We start from the raw sequence: 22,331 nt of genomic DNA, 5'->3' as shown, positions 1-22,331 counted from the left end.
CTGTGAGTTGCCATCACCCACTCTGGGTACCTCCCAGAAGCTTGGCAAACCCCAGAGGCCACTTGAACATCCCTTTTGAAAATCATGGATTTTAATTTGAATGAAATCTGTTGTATTATTATGGGGCTTTTCCTTACTCTGCTCTTTTAGATGACGTGCCTTTTAGAAAAGTGTTTCAATTCAAAATATTCCTAGACGAGAGCATCGTGCTTTAGGCTTTCTGGCTTTGCCCTTTTTTGGTGAGTTTTCTGGGAAGCGTGTCTTTGGCCAGAAGCTTAATGACACAGCCCCATTGTGCACTTTAATGAGAAGGGAAATGTCAGGTCTCCCGTGCCTGACCCCCACACCTCACACAAGATACGTTCAATATCCATCACCACTGGCCTTGTAAATGGCTTTAAGTGGATCGTTGGTGATGCGACCACCTGGTGTCAAACCCTGGAAAGAGGGTGAAGTCATTCAGTCATCAAATATTAATTGATGCCTTACACAGTGAAGGAGCCTGGGAAGGCAGCACCAAGCAGGAGGGTTCCTGCCCTCAAGAACTTCAAGGGCTTGTAAACAGGCACGTGCATGACCCCACGAAGGTACCAGGAAGATCACGTAGAAGGCAGGTGCTCGCACAGGTGAGGGAGTAACTGACTCTGACCCAGGAAGAGGAGAGAGGCTCAGAGAAAGCCCCACAGAGCTTCCTTTTATTAACACAGTGGGTCTTTCCTGAGGACGTGCCAGGCACTGCCATGAGCAGCGGGAACACGGCCCTGAGAGTGTGGATAATGCAGCCAGAGTTCAACTCTCTTGGAGAGAGAGAAAAAAAAATAAAGAAGAGCCAAGTGACACGCAACAGTTGGGTGTTGACAAACAACCTAAGAGCTGCTTCTGATCCCCTGACCAGAGATCACTCTGAGAGGGGTGAGGTTTGATTTCAGAACCTCAAAGCAAAATGGAAGGCTTTTTCTGGCAAGGCGAATATCCAGTTCTGAGCTTCCTGATGCAGACAGCGTTCCAAGTGACCTCAGCAGGAAGAGGTAAAGGCTTTCCTGCACAACCCGGAGTACAGCTGTGGTCTACCTCTGAGGTCTTACCCCCCCCCACCCCCACCGCCAACTTCTGCAGGCAGAGGAGAAGCCCTCTGGTCCTCTCACTGGTCATTGGCTGACCAGCGCATGCTGGGAAGTGCCTCTTCTCCAGGGCTTTCCGACTCCAGTCCAGGCCCCTTGCTCGCTGGGTCATATTCAGTCCTGAAGCACGGACCATGTGATTGAAAGCCAAGTCTCAAAAACTAGAAATGGAGTCAGTCACAGTCTTGGGTGCCGTGAAGGAGGCAGTAGGGCGTTCAAACAAAAGATTCAGAAAACAGTATCTGCACAGTTCATGGCAAGGATTAAAGATGAAAATCGAAATTTCAACCATGAAAGGGGTTCTCCAACAGCCAGGGACCGGGCTGGTTGCTTGGAATGGAGGCTGACATAAAAATCCAATTCTTGGGGCGCCTGGGTGGCGCAGTCGGTTAAGCGTCCGACTTCAGCCAGGTCACGATCTCGCGGTCCGTGAGTTCGAGCCCCGCGTCAGGCTCTGGGCTGATGGCTCGGAGCCTGGAGCCTGTTTCCAATTCTGTGTTTCCCTCTCTCTCTGCCCCTCCCCCGTTCATGCTCTGTCTCTCTCTGTCCCAAAAATAAATTTAAAAAGTTGAAAAAAAAAAATTAAAAAAAAAAAAAAATCCAATTCTTTTGAGGGTCTGTACGTGGTCATTGGCAGAAAACATGATAGAACAAAATGTGTCAACTTCTTTCTTTTGAAGATAGCTCTTAAGGCAAATCTTGAGGTTAGCGTCCATTCTCCATGGCCCTGCTTGTTCAGCTCCCCCGGAGCTTGAGGGGCCCTGCGATTGGCCCGCAACGCGCATCTCAGTGCAACTATGACCGTAAGGGACACGACTCTGACAATCGGGGACATTCTTCCCAACAAGCGTTTCTTTATTTAGCTTGCATGAATTTATGGAACACAAAAGATCCTTTCATAGCAAGACAACAAATGAAAGTAAAAAAAAAGAAATGTTAACCATCAGTGTATGGTCCATTATCCTATCTGTGCACTTGATTTTCAGCAGGACAGAACTGCTGGGCATGAGAACATAGTGGAATTGGCACGTAATGTGAGGGCATGATACAAGCAAGGCACTGAAGTTGTGGGAAAGTATTTCAGAAAAACAGAAATAAGTGAGTAGCCATGATTCCACTTTCAGTCTGTTCCACATGTGAATTGACTCCAGCAGCTGGGCTGACTCTTGTTTTCCTAGTTCTTGTTCACATCACTAGCAGGGTCCATTGAAATGATCGATTTGTGATGTGACAGAGAGGAGAGTCTCAAATTCCAGCTCCGAGTGCCCACGACTGACTTCCAGGTTGTGGGAAGAGAAATGGGGAGACTTGGAGGAAAGTCTGACCCACAGGCAAGCGCCGTCTGGGCGCATTCTACCAGAGGGGGGCCGGATGCCCGGTAGGGCACTGCTTCTTCCAGCCGCCCTTCCCGCAGCCGCAGCCACGGCAGCCACGGCAGCCACGGCAGCCACCACAACTTCCACAGCCACTGCACCCCATGGTGTCAGTAGAGAGGACTTGGGAGAGGTGAGGAGAAGAGGGAGACTCGGGGTGAGGGAGGTCTGATGTTTGCCTCTTCCCTGGGGGCCCTTAAATACTGTATCTGGGGGTTTCGCACAAGATACTGCTCACTCTCCCTCCTTGTTTTGACCAGAGGGATGTTTATTTCCTGTTACTATCTCAGGAGCAGACAGGACTTAATTCTCCTTCAATTTCAGATAAATTACCTTTGCTTTCAAAGGAATCAGAACTGAAATAGATAATAAAACACTGCTTTCCCCCCCAATACATCGCCTGTGAGTACAATTCTTTCTTGTTGTTTGTTTTTTGCTTTTTTTTTTTTTATTTGAAAGAGAGACAAGTGAGGGAGGGGCAGAGAGAGAGAGAGTGAGTGAGAGAGAGAATGGATCCCACGAAGGCTCCATTGTAAGAATTTCTTACATATTCTTGGCACAGAGCCTAATGAGGGGCTTGATCAAAAGACTGTGAGACTATTACCTGAACTAAAATCAAGAGTAGGATGCTTTATCTACTCAGCCACCCAGACCCCCCTCAAGTAAAATTCCTTTGGTTAGTATCAGATGATCTAAACCATGGAGATTCATCTTTCTCTCTTCTTTGGCAGATCTTAGCCTCTCAGGGAGAGATACTCGACTGGCATTTTTTCTTATCTTTTGTCTTACCCTAATTATATGTATTTTATGTACATTATCTCGTCTAATCGCTCTTTAAAAGTCCATGAATTTGGTATATAAAGTATTCAAATGGACTTTATATTCAAATAATCTAGGATGTGCTGTACTATGTGTCTCCATTTGGGAAATTGGCACTAACATAGCAGAGGTAATTAGAAGTCCTGGAGGGGAAAAAATTTTGAAAAGAAAGCAAATCAATTTTCAGCAATGAAAGAATTTCTTACATATCAAATAGAAAATGTAATTTGAAAAATCCATTCAAGGGCTCCTGGGTGGCTCCAGGTGTCCAACTCTTGACTTGGGCTCAGGTCGTGATCTCAGTCATGAGATTGACCCGTGTCGGGCTCTGCGCTGACAGTGTGGAGCCTGCTTGGGATTTTCTCTCTCTCTCCGCCCCTTCCCTGCTCACGTGCTTTCTCTTTCTCTCAAAACAAACAAACAAATAAATATTTCAAAAAGACCCATGCAAAATAGCAATAAAATTATAACAGTGCTTAACCCCAAAGACGTGCAAGATATTTAGAAAGAAAATTATTAAATTGTGTTGAAGGACATAAAAGAGGAAATAAATGGAGAAACGTCCTAGGTTTATGGATGGGAATTCTCAATATCTAAACAATGTTGTGATGGTCAGTTTCCTGTATCTCCTTGCTTGGGCTAAGGGATGCCCAGATATCTGATAAGACATCTTTTTCTGAGTGTGTTTAGCATTGAGATTAGCATTGAGAGCAGTGGACTGAGCGAAGAAGACAGCTTCATCAGTGGGTGTGGGCATCATGCAATCCACTGAGGATTTGGCTGGGACGCAAAGGCAGAAGAAGGGTGTGGGGAATGAGTTTAGGAATTCCCTGAGCTTGCACCGATGGGTTAACAAGGCAGAAAGTAAGAGAAAGCCACAGGATGTACGCATCCAAGATTAGGTAACCAAGATTAGGTAAACAGGGCAAAGGCCCCCAGTATAGGACAAATGCATAGGAATAGGAAATCTCAGGGTGAAAACATCCAAGATGAGGTCAACAAGGTTAGAGATTCAGGGCAGAAGTGACCCCCAAATTAGTACAATAGCAGAAATCTGCTTTCACAGGAAGGAAGGACGAAATTAGGTGAACTGGTAAACAGGGCTATAGACCCCTGCGGGGCGAAGTTGCCCAGAGCGGAGCTAATTAGCAAAAGAAAGGTGCCTTGTTGACCCAGAGGTAGCATGTTCTGTCTGTTTTGTCCCCTAGGCAAGTTTAGGTAAACAGAGGTGGCGCCTCACGTCTGCTGTTAACAACCATCTGCCCGGCACCAGGACTTTGTTGTGTATTGACCCAAACCCCTAACACCACATATCTTCAACACCCCCTTTCCCTCACACCCGTGAGGTAATGGTCACAGTTTCATTGTCTCTTTGAACACGTCCATCACCACGCTTGTAAGCCTTCTGATCCTAATAAAAACAAAGCAAGGACCCTTACTCGGGGCTCTTGTCTCCTCTGGGACATTAGCCTCTCTCGCATTTCTACCCTGCGTTCGCTCTCTTGCTGGACAAGAGAGAACCCCAGACCCAGAGTCTGCGACAGAAGGGCAAATTTGCTCTTTGCTTGAGCTGGGACATCCATCGTCCCCTGCCCTCGGACTTCAGACTCAGACCAAATGACATGAGTGGCTCTTCTGATTCACCAGCTTGAGGGTGGCAGATGGTGGAACTTCTCAGCCCCATGTGACGTGAGCCAATTCCTATAGTAAATCTATGTGCCTGTATCTACACCCAGCCATCCTATTGGTCCTGTTTCTCTGCAGAACATTGGTGAATACAGATGTTACTCCTTCCCAAAGTAAGTAACAAATTCATTGTGATTCTGCTAAAAACCCTAAGAGGTTTTTTAACAGACCAAGCCACCCAGGCGCCCCTCCTAAGAGATTTTTTAAAACATGGTCTCTTTTCACTGTTTCTTTATTCACTGTTTTTATTCAAAACAAGTTTTTAGTTTCTTTATTTTGAGAGACAGCACACGCAGGGGAGGGGGGCAGAGAGAAGGAGAGACAGAATTCCAAATAGGCTGCGGACCATCAGCACAGAGCCCGATGCAGGGCTTGAACCCATGAACCTTGAGATACTGACCTGAGCCAAGATCAAGAGTCAGATGCTTACCCGACTGAACCACCCAGGTGCCCCTCATTGTTCACTTTTTAAAAAAAATGTAACAGCTTCTCCTAAAATCTGTTTGACCAAACAAAAGGCAAAGAATGTCAAATATGGTTTGTTTGTTTGTTTGTTTTTAAGAAGAATGAGGAGAGAAGTTCACCTATTAGATATTGGGACTAATTCTAAAGCTATGATCATTAAAACAGTATGATATTCTGTTACTGAGACAGAGAGACTAGTGGACAGGAACTGAGAGCCCCGAGATGAAATCACACAAATTTTGGAATTTGGTATATGGCAGAAACATTACAAATCAGGAGAAGATCCTAGTCATTCAATATTGGTACTGAAATACTAGGCTATCCATGTGGATACAAATAATATGAGGGTCCTTCATACTATACATTAAAATAAATTCCAGATCTGGGGCACCTGGGTGGCTCAACTGGGTAAGCCTCCAGCTTCGTCGGCTCAGGTTATGATCTCGAGGTCTGTGAGTTTATGCCCCACGTTGGTCTTGGTGCTGACAGCTCGGAGCCTGGAGCCTGCTTCGATTCTGGGTCGCCCTCTCTCTGCCCCCCCGCCGCTCGCTCACATGCTCTCTCTCCCAAAAAAAAAATCAACATTAAAGAAAGAAAAAAGTTCCAGATGATTTTAAGATCAAAAAGTGAAAAGCAAAACTTGACATTTTCGGAAGATGTGGAAAATTCTCTTTATGACTTCAAAGTAGTAAAGTATTTCTTAAAATATAAAAGGAATAGATTGATTAAGGACAAAATACATGAAAAAGAAGAAAACGTCTTTACAAAATGATGCTGAAAACAAAAGTCAAAACCAGTCACAGGCTAAGGGGAAAATCAGTTTTAAAAAGGAAAACAACAGAAAATGCGTAAAGGATATTAACTGAGGAGTCACAGAAGACACAGCTTGACATGTGATAAGAAGCTCAATGCTACTAATGATCAGAAAGGTAGAAATGAAGGCCACACTGCGGTACATTTTGAATTTTTTTTTTTTAACATTTATTTATTTTTGAGACAGAGAGAGACAGAGCATGAACGGGGGAGGGGCAGAGAGAGAGGGAGACACAGAATCGGAAGCAGGCTCCGGGCTCCGAGCCATCAGCCCAGAGCCCGACGCGGGGCTCGAACTCACGGACCGCGAGATCATGACCTGAGCCGAAGTCGGACGCTCAACCGACTGAGCCACCCAGGCGCCCCAACTGCGGTACATTTTGTATCCACCTGATTATCAAAGTGTTCAAGTCTGTTAATAGCAAGTATCGGTGAGGATGCTGGAATGTTCATACAACATTGGGTGGGAATATAATTCACTACAACCAATTTGCAGAGCAGTTCAGCAGCATCTGGTCAGGGTAAAGATGTACGTTACCCATTTATTCATTTCCATCAGTGTGAGTTCATGGAAAGAATAATCCTATTCTATTCAATGAGGTATCTGTTCCTGTCATCGTTCTGATGCTCAAGTTGTCCTACATTTTTTTTCCAGCAACCACACCTTCAAGCTGGCTCTTGTACCTTTTAAAAATATCTCTGTCATTTTCTGAGTATCAGCTTAGATTCTGGCACAAGATGTTCATGGCCCATTTCATCCTTTCCCAGCCCCAGACCCGGAATCAGCCTTTCTTCCAAAGAGTCTGGTCCCTTTTATTGGAGAATGGTGTTGAGAATCCAAGATCAGGGGTGCAGGTATGACCATTGCTAAGATATTTTTCTAGACCTACAGTCATTTCTGCTATAACACAACATGTGTGTTCCACCAAATTGTAGAGCTGTACAAAATCACACGGTTAAAAACCACAGGGCTTATGGGGTTGGGGAACAGCACTCAACTTAATCAGTGACTTGTTTTCAAAATAAAAATTGTACATGATTTTACACATATGTTTAAAGTATATAAATCCTGGGACACCTGGGTGGCTCAGTCGATTAATCGTCCAACTTCGGCTCAGGTCATGATCTCACAGTTCATGAGTTCGAGCCCTGTGTCGGGCTCTGTGCTGACAGCTCGGAGCCTGGACCCTACTTCGGATTTTTTGTCTCCCTCTCTCTCTGCCCTTCCTTGCTTACACTCTGTTTCTCTCAAAAATAAACAAACAAAAAAATCTATAAATCCTATCAGAAATGTGGCACTCTACCTTGAAAAAGATGGTGAAATTTGTTTGTGGAAGGGAGGTCTGAGAAAGATTGCAGCTTGAGTTATTGTCAGGGGATGGAAGGGGGAAGATCTGAAATGGGAGGGAGAGTTGGGACTACAAGTGCGGATGAGCGTAGCTCAGGACATAGGGCACGCAGGAGGGTGGTCATTAGTTGTCTGAAGTGTGTGTGTGTGTGTGTGTGTGTGTGTGTTAGCTGGATGCAGCCTTCTATATTTACTTGGCGTTTCTTATGGGCAAAGCCCTCCAGAGGCAAAGAATTTGCATTCTGCTCAAATTATTCCCTCATGTATCAATCTCCTTGGAATAAGCTTCTTCCAGCCCTATTGAGGTATAATTGACAAATTCAAAATTATGTATTTAAGGTGTACAATGTGATGATGTGATCTATGTACACATTGTAAAACGATAACCATAACCCAGTTAATTAACACATGCATCGTCTCACTTAGGTACCTTTTTTTTTCTTCTTGCGTTGAGAACAGTTAAGACGAACTCTTTTAAGCAAATTTCAAGGACGCAATACGGTCTTATTAACTATGGTCACCATGTTGTGCATGAGATCCCCAGACCTTACTCATCTAACTGAAACTTTGCACACTTTGACGAACATCTCCCCTTTGTCCCCTTCCCTGGGCCCCTGGAAACCACCTTTTGATTCCCTGCTTCCATGAGTTTGACTTTTTTAGATCCCGTACTTAAGCGAGAACATGCAGTATTTGTCTTTCTTTTTTTTTTTTTTTAATTTTTTTCAACGTTTTTTATTTATTTTTGGACAGAGAGAGACAGAGCATGAATGGGGGAGGGGCAGAGAGAGAGGGAGACACAGAATCGGAAACAGGCTCCAGGCTCCGAGCCATCAGCCCAGAGCCTGACGCGGGGCTCGAACTCACGGACCGCGAGATCGTGACCTGGCTGAAGTCGGACGCTTAACCGACTGCGCCACCCAGGCGCCCCCAGTATTTGTCTTTCTATGTCTGGCTTATTTCACTTAGCATAATGTCCTCCTTGGAACAAATCTGCATTTTTAAAACAAGTGTTATAGCAGAACTGACTGTATTATATACCAGGACTGATGCTAGGTGTTGGGCATTTAATTAACTGATCTTCTGTATGTTTTCCGCTTGGCCTTCTGTTCTAGAGCTTTTCATGTTACATTATTATGGGTTACTTCTGTCTCTTTTTGATGGCCTTGACAGGCTCCGTTAAGAGCGGTTTTCCCTCTTCTTCACCTCACTCCCCCTGACGGCTACACAGTGTCTGGAATGTAGGAGACAATTATTACACTTCTGGCGAATTGACCCAGAGAAGGATGAAGGGTGGGCCTTTCTTTTGTGGTGCTGTCCATTTAGAGCTGGCTCTTCACTGAAGTGGCCGTTCACCATGTACAGCAATTTAAATTTAGATTAATCGAAATTAAGTCAAGAAGGTTTGTTCTTCAGCCTCATTAGTCGTATTCTAAGTACTCAGCAGCCACATGTGGTTAAGTGGGTACCATACTGGCCAGCCTCAGAACAGAACACTTCCCTCGTTGCCAAAAGTCTGTTGGTCAGTGTTGGTCTCGACTCTGGTGGATAAAGAGTTGTAGCTCCCTAATTATCCAGATCACTGTCAGAAGACCTGGTGATGCCCTCCACCTTCCCATGAAAGTGAGAAAAAGATGATCCCACATTTGGGAAAATATTACTGAAAACGTTTCCGACCGGGGGTGCCTGGATGGCTCAGTCGGTTAAGTGTCTGACTCTGGCTCAGGTCATGATCACAGGGGTCGTGAGTTTGAGCCCCGCATCGGGCTCTCGGCTGTCAGTGCAGACCCCACTTCGGATCCTCTGTCTGTCTGTCTCTCACGCTTTCTCTCTCTGCCCCTCCCCCGCTCTCTTTGTCTCTCAAAAATAAACATGTAAAAAATAAAATAAGAACTATAAAAATATCTGATTTTTCTGAAGAAGACTTGTAGCCTGAAATGTTTTCTCTTTTTTTAAAAAATGTTTATTTTTGAGAGAGAGACAGGGAGGGAGGGAGTGGGGGAGGAGCAGAGAGAGGGGTGGGGACAGAGGATCCAAAGTGGGCTGTGTGCTGACAGCAGAGAGCTCAGTGTGGGGCTGGAACTCGTAAACTGTGAGATCATGACCTGAGCTGAAGTCAGGCACTTAACCGACGGAGCCACCCAGGTGCCTCGGAAAAATCAGATTTTATTTTTCTTCATTTTGATTTTTTTTAATGTTTATTTTATTTTGAGGGAGAGAGAGACAGAGAGGGAGGGGGGAAGGGGGAGGGGCAGAGAGAGAGGGAGAGAGGATCCCCAGCAGGCTCGTGCTGTCAGCGCAGAGCCTGATGCAGGGCTCAATCTCATGAACCGTGAGATCGTGACTTGAGCAGAAATCAGGAGCCAGAGACACTCAACCGACTGAGCCACCCAGGTGCCCCCAAAAATCAGATTTTGAAAGAAGGTTGATCTATGTAATAAAACGTACCGCATTCAACAAAGGAGTCAATAAGCTATAAAGGAAGTGACCTTTTCTGGAAGAGACAGCACCAAGGAAGTCTATACGCCGACTCTCGAGCCTCTCGAACAGTCATGTTTTGCAAAGTAGACTTGGAGGACGAGTGGCAAAATGACTAGGAGAGAAACAGAACCTTGCCTCACCGATGCCAAGAGAGAAGGGCGTGTCAAGAAAGAGTGATTTGCCAACTGCCCAATGCTGAGAAATGACCTTGTACATTGCCTGGAGAACATACCTTGGACTTAACCACATGGGGACCATCCGGGACTTGAGTTAGAGCATTCCCAGTGAAGCTGTCCTCTAGGGAGGAGTGGAGAATTTCTGGAGTCCTCGGTGGTGGTATTTATTTATTATAGTAAGCGAACACACCATAACACCCAGGATACATACTATCATCCCCAGTTATGTTTTTGAATAATGCATATGTGTATGCACAAAGTTCTGGAAAAAAATTAGAGTGAACAGTAGTTATTTCAGTAAGGTGTGATGGTGGGTAATATTTATTTTCTTTGTATTTCTGCGCATTTTCCAAACTTTCTACAATGAACATGTATAGCTTTCATGATCAGAAAAAGCAAAAATTATATTAAATATGCATACATGTGTTATTAAGTTCTCAGTAATTATGTTTAGTGAAATCATGGGTAATATTTTGTTTCTGCATATTTTATGATTTATATATTAAAAAATATATAACTCTTTTATGTATTAAAAGATTGCCAATGCATTTTACTATATATAATCTTATGCATGCTGTGCTGACTGTCCTATCCCACGTTCTTGATCCCCACTGAATCCCTTTTTATTTCATTTGTCCCCAGCTTTATTGAGGTAAAATTGACAAAATTAGAAGATATTTAAGTTTACAGGATGATGATTTGACATAGGTACACAGTGTCAAAGGTCAATCCTTATTTTCTAATGTCACTGCGCTCGTGCCTGTCATCTAGAGGGTATTGGGATGATGCTTTCTGCAAGTGTGGGTGTCAAGGACAGGAGAGACAAGAGGCAGGAGCAGGAGGCAGACTGGGTCTAACAGAGGTGTTTCCTTGCTTGAGGGTGGGAGAGATGCCTTCCTAAAGGATGTGATGCTTGGGGTGCCTGGGTAGCTCCGCAGGTTAAGCATCCGACTCTTGGTGTCGGCTCAGGTCATGATCTCACGGTTTTGTGGGTTCGAGTCCCACATCGGGCTCTGCACTGACAGTACAGAGCCTGCTTGGGACTCTCTCTCTCCCCTTTCCCCTTCCCCTTGTGCTGTCCCTGTCTCTCTCAAAATAAAAATTTTTTAAAAATCCTTAAAAAAAAAATAAAGGTTTTGATGCTGATGAGAAGGGTCTAGAAAGCAGAAGGGGTTCATTGCTGTGTCTGTAGTGCCTACAGTAGGTGGGCACTTAGTAGGTGCTGAACAAAGGAGATTTGTGGAGGTAGAAAGTGCATGAAAAAGGAGATTCAAAAGGCCAGAAGGGTGGTCTTCAGAGCACAGATGGAGGGGCCGGCCAGTGACGGGAGGAGTAGGGGGAGCACCACCATGGTTATAAGTCAAGGTAAGAAGGAGAGAGACGGCACTGAGTCAGGCAACTTTATAGATTCTATGGTAGGAAGCGCCTTCTCAGAGTGAAGGAGGAAGCATCTGGCATCTGAAGAAAGGGGACAAGATTGGAAGTGGTCATTGCCGGAGGAAGAAGGGGAGCCGAGCTGATGAGAGAAGAGAGGTGAGTGCAGAGGAGGATGGGATGGAGGGTCCCACTAGTTCCCAGAATGCCTTCCACAGGGGCGCTACCAGATCTCAGCCCCCTCCTGCGTCGCCATTGTCCTACTCAACACCATTTCTGCCTGTTTTCCTTGTCTTGTTCTCTCCTTCCTTTGTTGTGATGGAATGAAGACACAGCCGAAGGTTGGAAAAAAGAAAGATCAGTTTCATTTGGAGGGATTGCGCAAGGCTAACACTTGAACTGTGTCTTTAAAAATGAACAGAATTTCGATGTTGGTCCTGATGCTGCAGTTGTGTGCCGGTAGTTGCTGATCCACCCAGTACTGAAAAAGAAATAGACCCTAGCAGCATCCCCACTACTATCAAGTACCAAGATGACAATTCTCTGGCCCATCCAAATCTATTTATTGAGAAAGCTGATGCTGAGGAAAAGTGGTTCAAGAGATTAATTGCTCTCCGACAAGAAAGGCTAATGGGCAGTCCTGTGGCCTAAGTAAAATACATATGGTTGAATTGACAGTAACATTGGAAATTTAGGTTTTAAAATCCCAGTATTAACGTTTTACTCTTAAAAAGCAGTTAGCTGATTATATTAAAAGGTAATACCATTTCATTCTTTTCTCACGTAGGTTTGACTATTTGTTGATTTGAACTTAAACATTGTGAATATTAAAACTAGTGAAATTTAACAATGCATGAAAATGTCATACTGTTAATAAAGCTAATCTTAAAAATATCAGTGATAATAAAAAAAAAAAAAAACATGAACAGAATTTCAAAAAAAAAAAAAAAATGAACAGAATTTCAGGGGTGGAACTTTGGCTAACGACACGTCACAAGGGATGTTTGGAAGGATAAAAGTTCAAGTAATGATTGTACGGCTGCTGTATTTCCTTAGTAAGAGCAAAAAGGTCTGAGTCACAGGAGGGATCTAGGGTGTGCTCTGTGTTGCCACCTTTATCCCACGGGGCTTTTGCTCTGTGGATGCGGTTCCTTCTTGTGCAGGGTGTTCCCTGCTGAGTCTTGCCTATTTCATTGCTCTTGTCTCTGTCTTAATTTCTAAGTGCTTCACACACCGTGCAGCACATAGTGCCTGCACCATAAAGATTAACTACTGGTCCTAATGGTATTAATTCCCAAGCTCTCCCTTCTCGTGTAGGCTTGGGTTACTCTAGAGCCCCCGACAGACGATTAGGCTGCAAAGCAAATTGGAGTCAGATTGTTACTGGTGAGTCTGGACTTTAGTTTAAAGACAATCAGCCGAGGACTGTTGAGTAACAACAAAATGTGCACCACTGGAAAATATAGCAGCAGAAGGTAGGATTTTTTTTTTTAATATAGAAACAATAAAGTTTTATTAAATGGCATTGAGCCATTGTTGTACCATATACTAACCATGTGTAGGGATTTATTATACTTGATGAGGCTAAAGTCAATAGTTGGGTGCATTTTTAAGTGGTTTCTTTCCTCAGGGGCCCAAATTTTCCAAAGCTCTGTTCTGGCGGTCTTCAGTGTGTGGCTCAAGGACCCAGGCGGGGCCCTGAGGCTGGTAAGAGCATCCTTTTCAATTGCACATCTGCGCGAGGCTGGGTTTTCTTTATGCATTTTGATCAAAACCACGCCGTACAACAGTTTCAACACAGAAGGTAGGTAATGAGAATCCAGGCGTCTTTGACTAAGTCAGACATTAAAGAGGTTTGCAGAAGTGTAAAACAATGTCACTGTGTTCACTAAATTTTGGGGAAAATGTAGTGCTTTCTCCCCCCCAGAAAAGTGCTGTTTATGTGAGCAAGTCATGAGCTGTTAGTGTTATTTTTAGATTAATGCAAACACTCTGAGGTCAGCCAATCAGAGGAGGGAGTCTCTGGGGACAGAGGAACTTCCCTCTGAAAGCTCACCTCCTCCTCACCTTATGGTCTGGTCTGGGACTGGGACTAAATGTACACACGTGACTCATGCGCAGAGAATTAATCACAAGGCAGGGCGCTAGGGTCCTGAAGATGAATCCGGGGGCCGTGGGCTTCTCCACTGAGAATGAGTTTTCTAATTGCAGTCAGGCTTCCCTATCCCAGGTAGGAGAGGTAGAAGTATCTTCTAGTCTAGATGTATGTAGCCTCTTTGATCTGTGACATACAGACCAGGGGTAGAAAGAGTGGACGTTGCAAGTTGTTTTTTTTTTATTTTTTATTTTTTTTTTCAACTTTTTTTTTTTTTAATTTACTTTTGGGACAGAGAGAGACAGAGCATGAACGGGGGAGGGGCAGAGAGAGAGGGAGACACAGAATCGGAAACAGGCTCCAGGCTCCGAGCCATCAGCCCAGAGCCTGACGCGGGGCTCGAACTCACAGACCGCGAGATCGTGACCTGGCTGAAGTCGGACGCTTAACCGACTGCGCCACCCAGGCGCCCCGACATTTATTTATTTTTAAGAGACAGAGAGAGGCAGAGCACAAGTGGGGGAGGAGCAGAGAGGGAGAGAGAGAGAGAGAGAGAGAGAGACGCAGCATCCGAATCAGGCTCCAGGCTCTGAACTGTCAGCACAGAACCGGACGTGGAACTCAAACCCACGAACCGTGAGATCGTGACCTGAGCCGAAGTGGGCCGCTTAACCGACTGGGCCACCCAGGTGCCCCGGCAACTTACCTCCTTTATTTAAGGTTCTATGTTCTCTTCCTCCCGCTGAAAGGACCCCTAAGCATTTTCCTGAAAGAGGTGTCAAGGGAAATAACAATTCCCCTGCGGAGATACTAGCGAGCAAGGCGAACCGTGGCCAGATGGGTCTCCTCCGGCTCATCTATTCCAAGACCAGCTATATTTGAAAACGGGCTAGCTGGGTTCTTTGCTAAATATTCCCACTGGGTGAAACAGAGATAAATTTACTTAAACGGAAAATATGTGACTTAATGGGACTGAAGGTGTCAGGAAATAAACAGGAAGGACCTGAAGTTTTCCTATAGGAACTGAAATAAACAACAGGGAAGTGGTCACATGTCTTCCCCCGCCCACCTCCCGGGTTGGTATATAAGCCCCTCCCCCAGCAGGAGGCGGCACCAGACCTCCCTCACCTCCCGAGTCTCCCTCCTCCCCTCTCCTGAATCCTCTCTGCCGACACCATGGGGTGCTGTGGCTGCGGAAGTTGCGGTGGCTGCGGCGGCTGCGGCGGCGGCTGCGGCGGCTGCGGCGGCGGCTGCGGCGGCTGCGGTAGTGGCTGCGGTGGCTGCGGCGGCGGCTGCGGCGGCGGCTGCGGCGGCGGCTGCGGCTGCGGCAGCTGCACCACGTGCCGGTGCTACCGGGTGGGCTGCTGCTCCAGCTGCTGTCCCTGCTGCTGCGGCTGCTGCGGGGGCTGCTGCAGCGTCCCCGTGGTCTGCTGCTGCCGCCGCTCGTGTGGCTGCGGCTCGTGTGGCTGCGGCTCGTGTGGCTGCGGCTCGTGTGGCTGCGGGAAGGGCTGCTGCCAGCAGAAGTGCTGTTGTCAGCAGAAGTGCTGTTGCAAGAAGCAGTGCTGCAGCTAGGCGGGCGGGCGGCCTCACCCCTGCCCAGGAGCTGCGGGAGCCCCCCTGCCCTGCAGGTAAGACTTGGCCCACCCTCCTCCGTCTCCTTTCCCTCGGCCTGTCACCAGCTTTCCCCCTCCTCCTGCTTTGTCCTTCCGAGAACCTCCTGTGCCCACGCTGGCACAAATCCTCCCTCCCCGCCACCGTGCAGCACGGAACCACGATGCAACCAAAGAGCTTGTGAGAAGACATCGGGGCAAAGTCCCAGCCTCTTGCGAGCCCCAAGGGTTTATTTGTGTGTCATGTTCCATCTCTGATAAATATTCGGGCCTGGCTTCTGGCCATTTTGGGGGTTTCTGCCCGCGTGCTGGCTCTTCTGTGGCTCTGTCTACATCTGCTGTTTTAAACTTCCTAATAAAGTGACTTGATGCACGATCACATCTCTTCGTTGGTCCCATTTTCTGTCCGTTCCTGTGTCGGCCACTCGGGCCGCGGCGCAGCAGATGGGGCTCTGACTCTGGCTCTGGCACCCCGGCAGGGTCCTGTGGCCACCCCTGGACCCGACCCTGCACCCACAGCCCTTCCTCAGAGAGCCACACGGCCCCCTCTGCTGCTGCCCCGAAATGACGGTTCACCTGACGGGCTTCTGTGCTCAGATTTACAGGGGGGATTTTCCAGGTGGGGCGAGGGCGGTGGGAATTGGTGGTGGTGAGGGGGTGCTTTGTGTCTTGAAACGGATTTAGGAAATGAAGAGGGTCCCAAAGGGAGGAAGAAGGCACGTAGGCCCTACCCTGCGGTGCCAGGCGGTTTCTGGGGAGTTTGGGGAGCATTGGCCCTGCCGGGGAGTTTGAGTGCTCTGGACGGCTCTGGAAGGCTCTTGTTCTTGCTGGCATCCTTGGCTGTGCCTCCAACATCTGTGTATTTCCTGTTTCTGCGGATTTCGGGCAGCAGCGAACTCACCCAGCAGGCCCTCGGGGAGGGAAGACCTTGCCTGAGCTGATTCCACTTACAGTGTCGACGTCAGGGCCAACCTCGTTGCCAGCCCAGCTTCGGCAGCAGGGCAACGGAGGGGTCCCCTTATTCAGCTCACGCTCCCCCGCCCATGTCCATTCAGAAAAGAAAGGATGGGTGGTGAGTTGCTGTGGACCCCCCTCTACATGCATGGTTGCTTCTATTCCTCCCCATAACCCTTCGAGGTGGGTTGTATTAGACCCATTTCATCGATGAAAGGACTGAGCTTGAGGCAGTTAAGAAATTCACCGCAAGAAATGCAGCTAATAAATCCTGACTTAATCCCAGGTTCTTCTGACGTCGAACCTGGCAATCCTATTTCTCTACCATATTGATTCTCAGAGTTTACATGCGTGTCCTTGTTCATTTATTTCCTTCCCTTCTTTGTCTTCCCAAGCTCATGCATGCACCTGCTGTTATCTGGCTGTTCCTCACACCGCCAGGTGGTCCTTGAACCCTGCTGCCTGGGTGAGAGCCACATTCCAGCAAGTTCCTTCTCGGCACTCCTCAGAGGTATTTCTGGACCACACAAGGTCTCTGCTCATCCAGGTGACAGCTACTTAACTCACTACTGGGGGGTGGGGGCGGGATGTATCTGTCCACCAGTGCTTACCGCGGGAAGGAAGAGGAGTCTCGGTCTCCAGAAACGGTCTCGGAGTTGGTGGATTTGCTTCGGGTTTCTTGACAAATGCTGTGGGAGGTATACGTTTACCATCGTTACCTAGGAGACATGGGGCTGGGGCTGGCAGGACTTTAGCTATTTTTTAAGTCTTACTGCTTACGCGTCTTGAACCCACCTAAGGTCATGTACAGATGGCATGGTTTCAGCTTAAATCCCATGTTCCCCACTTGCCCACCCCTAGCCTAGGAAGTTCTTTGCCTCTGAGCTCCCATAACGCTTCCTTGTTTTTATAGTATCGGATAACGTATTCTGTGTCTTACTATTGTTACTTGTAAACAGGAGATGATGGTAGATAGATAGATAGATAGATAGATAAAATTGTATTTATAATTATATATATATATTGTTCTAATTATCTGTGTAATTTTTTATTTTTTATTTTATTTTATTTTTTTTAAATTTTTTTTTTAACGTTTATTTATTTTTGAGACAGAGAGAGACAGAGCATGAACAGGGGAGGGGCAGAGAGAGAGGGAGACACAGAATCGGAAGCAGGCTCCAGGCTCTGAGCCATCAGCACAGAGCCCGACGTGGGGCTCGAACCCACAGACCGCGAGATCGTGACCCGAGCTGAAGTCGGACGCTTAACCGACTGCGCCACCCAGGCGCCCCTCTGTGTAATTTTTTAAATGTTTATTTATTTTTGAGAGAGAGAGGGTGCGAGCAGAAGAGGGAAGAGAGGGACAGAGGATCTGAAGCCGGTTCTGCGTTGACGGCTCGATGTGGGGCTCGAACTCACAAATTGTGAGATCATGAGCTGAGCCGAAGTCGGAAGCGCAACCCCCTGAGCCGCCCAGGCGCCCCTGTCTACATAATTTTTGAGGAACCTATCTATCTATAGATACAACTTTTTCAGTTCTGTCCCACTGATGTAACTGTCCAGTCAGGCTCCAGAATGGTGCTCACTCACTGTGCCTTGTGCTGTGCCGGATACTGGGGCTAGGAGACGGTGAACGACGGCTCCTGGCTTGGGGCTACTCACTGTGATGAGGGACACAAACAAGTACATGGGAAATACTGTGTAATGTGACAAGTGCTATGGCTGGGAGCAGCGTGCGGTGTCACGGAGATGCAGGAAGACCTAACCCAGGCTTCGGGTGGGGTGCCAGGGTCATAGAAAAGCTCATGGACGAAGTGACACTTAGACCAAGTCCAGAAAGGTTAAGGCAACCTCTGGGAAGAGGGCGTGTCAGGGGACAGGGCGGGGCTGGGGTCTATTTCAGGCAGAGGCACCCAACTGTGTGCAAAGGTCAGAGGTGAGAGGCAGCGTGACCAACGGGGGCAGCCCGAGTTCGGTGTGGCTGCAGAGTGGAGGGTGACGGTGTCACGTGAGGAGACGGGGCTGGAGGGGTGAGCAAAGTCCGGACCAGGAAAAACATTGCACAAATGGGCGGACGTTGTGTTCCACACTGTGCAAAATTCTTTGAAGGATTTCAGTGGAGGAGTGATATACTTTGGAGAAAATACCAGTCTGGCAGCACAGGGAGAATGGGTGGAGGGAGGGGCAGAAACCCAGACAAGAAGCTGCTGTGGTGATCTGGGCACCAATGATGGCGGCTGGACCTGCCACACAATGGGACATTCAAGAAACATTTCAAGGTTGAGTGGAGAAGCAAATGGACTCAAGAATCCAAGAGTGGGGGCTCCAGCCTGGACAGGTGGGTGGACACTAGATGGCAGGTGAACTAAGTAGGGCAGGTGGGGGAGCCGGGGGAACGGGTCGTTGCGTCACCCATGGAGTCAACGATATCGATGGTGGCCGCTGACATTTCTAGCAAGCCTCCTCCCATGTGGTCCACACAACAATCTAAGAGGCAGGGATGAAAATCATCCCCACTGTGTACGTAGGAAATCAGGGTTGTGAGGGGAAGTCTCTCAGCCTCTGTATGGTGGAGCCTGGATCAAATCCAGTCAGCTGGGTGCCATGCTGGCTTTCTCAGCTCCCAGACAGTGCTGTAGAGCAGGTGTGCAGGTGGGAACCAGCTTTGCTCATCTTGGTGGCCTTGTAGAACTCGGCATGGCATTCATGGTGGAGGCCTTTCTCCTGGAGTGATTAGAATTGAAAAGCTGCTCCAGGGGCAACGGGGTCTTAAGTCGTTTGTACTCGTCTAACCACATGTATCTTCCCTCCTGCCACAGTCTTTAATAGGGGAGGGTACGCTATGTTTGTAGATTTGTGGAGGCATTGAAAGAACTAGTCGGTACTAAACCGTGTTAAATGTTGTGTAGTAAGCTGCGGGGTTGGGACTAGGGGAGGCCGAGTCAGGCAAGTGCGGTGTCCAGCCCTCTGTTTTGGTAAAATGTTGTTATGGTTTTCATCAGGGGCTTCTTGCACCTACTTTGATTTTTTTTTTAAATATTGCATTAAAAATATCGTGATGATTTCAGGTTTTGGGTGCCACCTTAAATTTTCACCCCAGGTGGGTGCCTCATTCACCCCACATTAGCCTTGGGAAGGAGTGTTACATGGATCCAAATATTCCCCACTTACTCTACCGCTGTTATTTCTATGCAGATACAAAAACAGATTTTCTACATGGAATAGTATTCATTTGTTGGAAAGAAATATCACTTTAAATTGGTTATTCGCAGACTGTGACTAGGTGCCCGTGATCCCAAAGACTGGTAAATAAATAGGAAAGCCATCCCAGTTCTGGCGATGGGAACAAAACAGGTTCCACGGAGGAGGGAAGTCAGTTGCAAAAGCTCAGAGAAGGGTGTGGCTTATTTGAGCGGGAGAGAGAGCAAAAGAGGCCACCCTCGTACCCCACTGCAGCTCGTCGGGGTATCAGGTCAAAAACAGTCTGCCTGTACTCAGAATTCCTTTTGGACTGAGCACGCTGCATAATCCAGACCAGGGTTTGGCAAACTTTTCCGTCAAGGACCGGATGAATGTCACATGATCTCCGTCGCAATGACTCAATTTAGCCACCGTGACTGGAAACTACCACAGACAACACTTAAATGTGTGAGTGGCTTTGTTCCAATAAAACCTCGTTTACAAAGATAGGTGGCAGGCCAAAAGTGGGCCTTAGCGTGTTGACCCCTGATCTAGATGCTGAACTTTGAAGACAGGAAGTACAGGGTTGTGGAGTGGTTGAGAGGGCTGGCTCTGGGATCAGGCTGCCTGTGCCGCTGTCCTGACTCCAGTTTCTTTGTGGCCTTAAGACAATTAATGTTCCAGTGTCTTACTTTTTCTTCATCTGTAAACTGGGAGCATGGACAGTATATTCTTTGGAAGGTTATTGCAAGAATCAAGTCAGATAAAATACTTAGAATTATTTCTGGAATATTAAAAGAGCTGAAAAAAAAAATAGGGGTGGGTGTGTGGCTCAGTCGGTTAAACGACCGACTGTTGATTTTGGCTCAGGTCATGGTCTCATGGTTCATGGGATCAAGCCCTGCATCGGGTTCCACACTGAGCGTGGAGCCTGCTTCAGATTCTCTCTCACTTTCTCTCTTTCTCTCTCTGCCCTTCCCCTGCTCATGCACATACATACACCCTCTGTCTCTCTCTCAAAATAAATACACATTTTATTATTAAATTTTTTTTTAACGTTTATTTATTATTGAGAGACAGAGAGACAGTGCATGAGCAGGGGGGTTGGGGGCGCGGGGCAGAGAGAGGAGGAGACACAGAATCCGAAGCAGGCTCCAGGCTCCGAGCTGCCAGCACAGAGCCCGACGCGGGGCTCGAACTCACGGAGTGTGAGATCATGACCTGAGCTGAAGTCGGACGCTCAACCGACTGAGCCACCCAGGCGCCCCGAACTGTAGTCGCTTCTAAGACATAAGCCCATTGTGTTCATTAGTGAATGTATTATGACGAACAAGAATTTTAATAAGACGTTTGCATTTGAGATCCTTGAATTTTTAACGCGGATGGAATTTCCTACCTAGAGTCATCTCATTGGTCTCTCTATAGGTTTTCGTCTTTAATTTATCCTACAAGCTGCTGCCAGGTACGTGCTCCTAAAATACCATTTCTACATGCCACATAATTCGCTTGCAAAAGAAACATCGAAGTCTCTCCGACCTACAGTTCAGACTTAGTTTCAACTTGTATTTGCAGCCTGAATATCTACTAATTCTCTGGAATAAACTTTACACTATAGGCACATGTGCTTTCTTTTCTGCCTCCTGGAGGAGTCTTGTATTTTCCCTTACGACGTGCAGCCTACCTCGAAATACTCACGTTGGCTAACATTTATGAGGTCTGTCCCAAGCTCTATTCTAAGCGTTTCTGTGTATGATCATATTTACAGTCCTATGGTATAGGGATTATTATTTTCATCAGGAAATTGAGGTATAGAAAAATCAGGTCACACCGCTGGAGGTGGAGGGAGGAAGCAGCTTATGCAGGATGATCCCAGACTGTACCCCCACCCGCTGCTCCTTCCTCCTCTCTACCTGTTCCCATCTGGTTTCCCATTCAAGACTCAGTTTGAGCTCTGCCTGCTTCATAAAGCTTTCCTACTTTCTCTATGTGATTGGATTTAATTAGCCCCTCCTTGGAACTCTTGCAAGGCTTAATATTCACTTGGAACTTAATCAGCCCATACTCGGAGTCAACTCTTATTAGGCTATTATTTAAATCTTCTTTGTTCCTCAGTTTACCCAGTTATTTCTTCTCATCTCTCTGATCAGCTGGGGTTACTTAGAAGTACATTTCCTTGTGCTGCCCGCGTGGCCTGGCACGTAAAATGGGTTCAACAAATGTTTGTTAAGTTGGCTTGCTTTTGCTCAAGGGTTTATCATCTCAGGTAGAACTATAAGCAGGAAGTTAATTGATAGATGCGCTGAATGGTACCCTCTGTTTACAACAGCCACGCCTGGTTATTTTTAACTGGCATGCTTATGCATTTGAGCCAGGCTTTAGGCAAGAATTTGTGCTGCTGACGAATGGGTCACACATTGGAATGCTCTCTGGTTTCCAATGACCCGGCTGTACTGCTGGGGAGTTGGGATTATTGTATCTCCCAACGGGATGAAGCTGAGCGGACGTTCCCATATCTAAGTTAATCTGAATGCGGTCACACTTTGAGATCTGATCACTGTCCAATGTTATTTTTTCCAGCTTTGGTACAAATTCAAGAGAAGCAAAGAACCCATTCGATGGTATCTGTGTAGGAGTCTAGTCTTTGGCTAACTGTAGGGATTCCTGCACTCTTACAATGGAAAGCATTAAGATTAAATATTATGGTGATCTTGGTGTGCTCTGAGTCCTTATTTCTTTAGTCTCTGTCTTTTCCCAGCTTAACTAATTTTTTCCATCATCCCTTGGGCCCTGTGGAGTATCCCTAAAAGACATCCCCTTGCCACATCCAGTGACATCC

General features: G+C 46.8%; 1 protein-coding gene across 6 annotated transcripts in view; it reads left to right on the top strand.

Annotated features, from left to right (window-relative positions):
* Positions 1 to 22,331, top strand: part of LOC131496726 (uncharacterized) — a 35,513-nt gene that overhangs the window by 5,741 nt on the left and 7,441 nt on the right. For 2 of the 6 annotated variants that reach the window (XR_009254645.1, XM_058702489.1), the window contains exons 2-4: positions 11,690 to 11,815; positions 13,287 to 13,363; positions 16,711 to 16,862. Coding sequence is in view for 4 of the 6 variants with exons in the window: in XM_058702489.1 (XP_058558472.1) it covers positions 11,802 to 11,815; positions 13,287 to 13,363; positions 16,711 to 16,862 (243 nt within the window). In the remaining 2 variants the exon portion in view is untranslated. The remainder of the gene's footprint in view (positions 1 to 11,689; positions 11,816 to 13,286; positions 13,364 to 16,710; positions 16,863 to 22,331) is intronic. The other 4 variants (XM_058702490.1, XM_058702488.1, XM_058702491.1 and 1 more) reach the window with 3 other exon arrangements.

The sequence above is a fragment of the Neofelis nebulosa genome, chromosome 2, assembly GCF_028018385.1.
Source record: "Neofelis nebulosa isolate mNeoNeb1 chromosome 2, mNeoNeb1.pri, whole genome shotgun sequence".
In the NCBI taxonomy this organism is placed as follows: domain Eukaryota; kingdom Metazoa; phylum Chordata; class Mammalia; order Carnivora; family Felidae; genus Neofelis; species Neofelis nebulosa.
The sequence above is the reverse complement of the archived record's forward strand: the minus strand, read 5'-3'. Positions and strand labels throughout refer to the sequence as shown.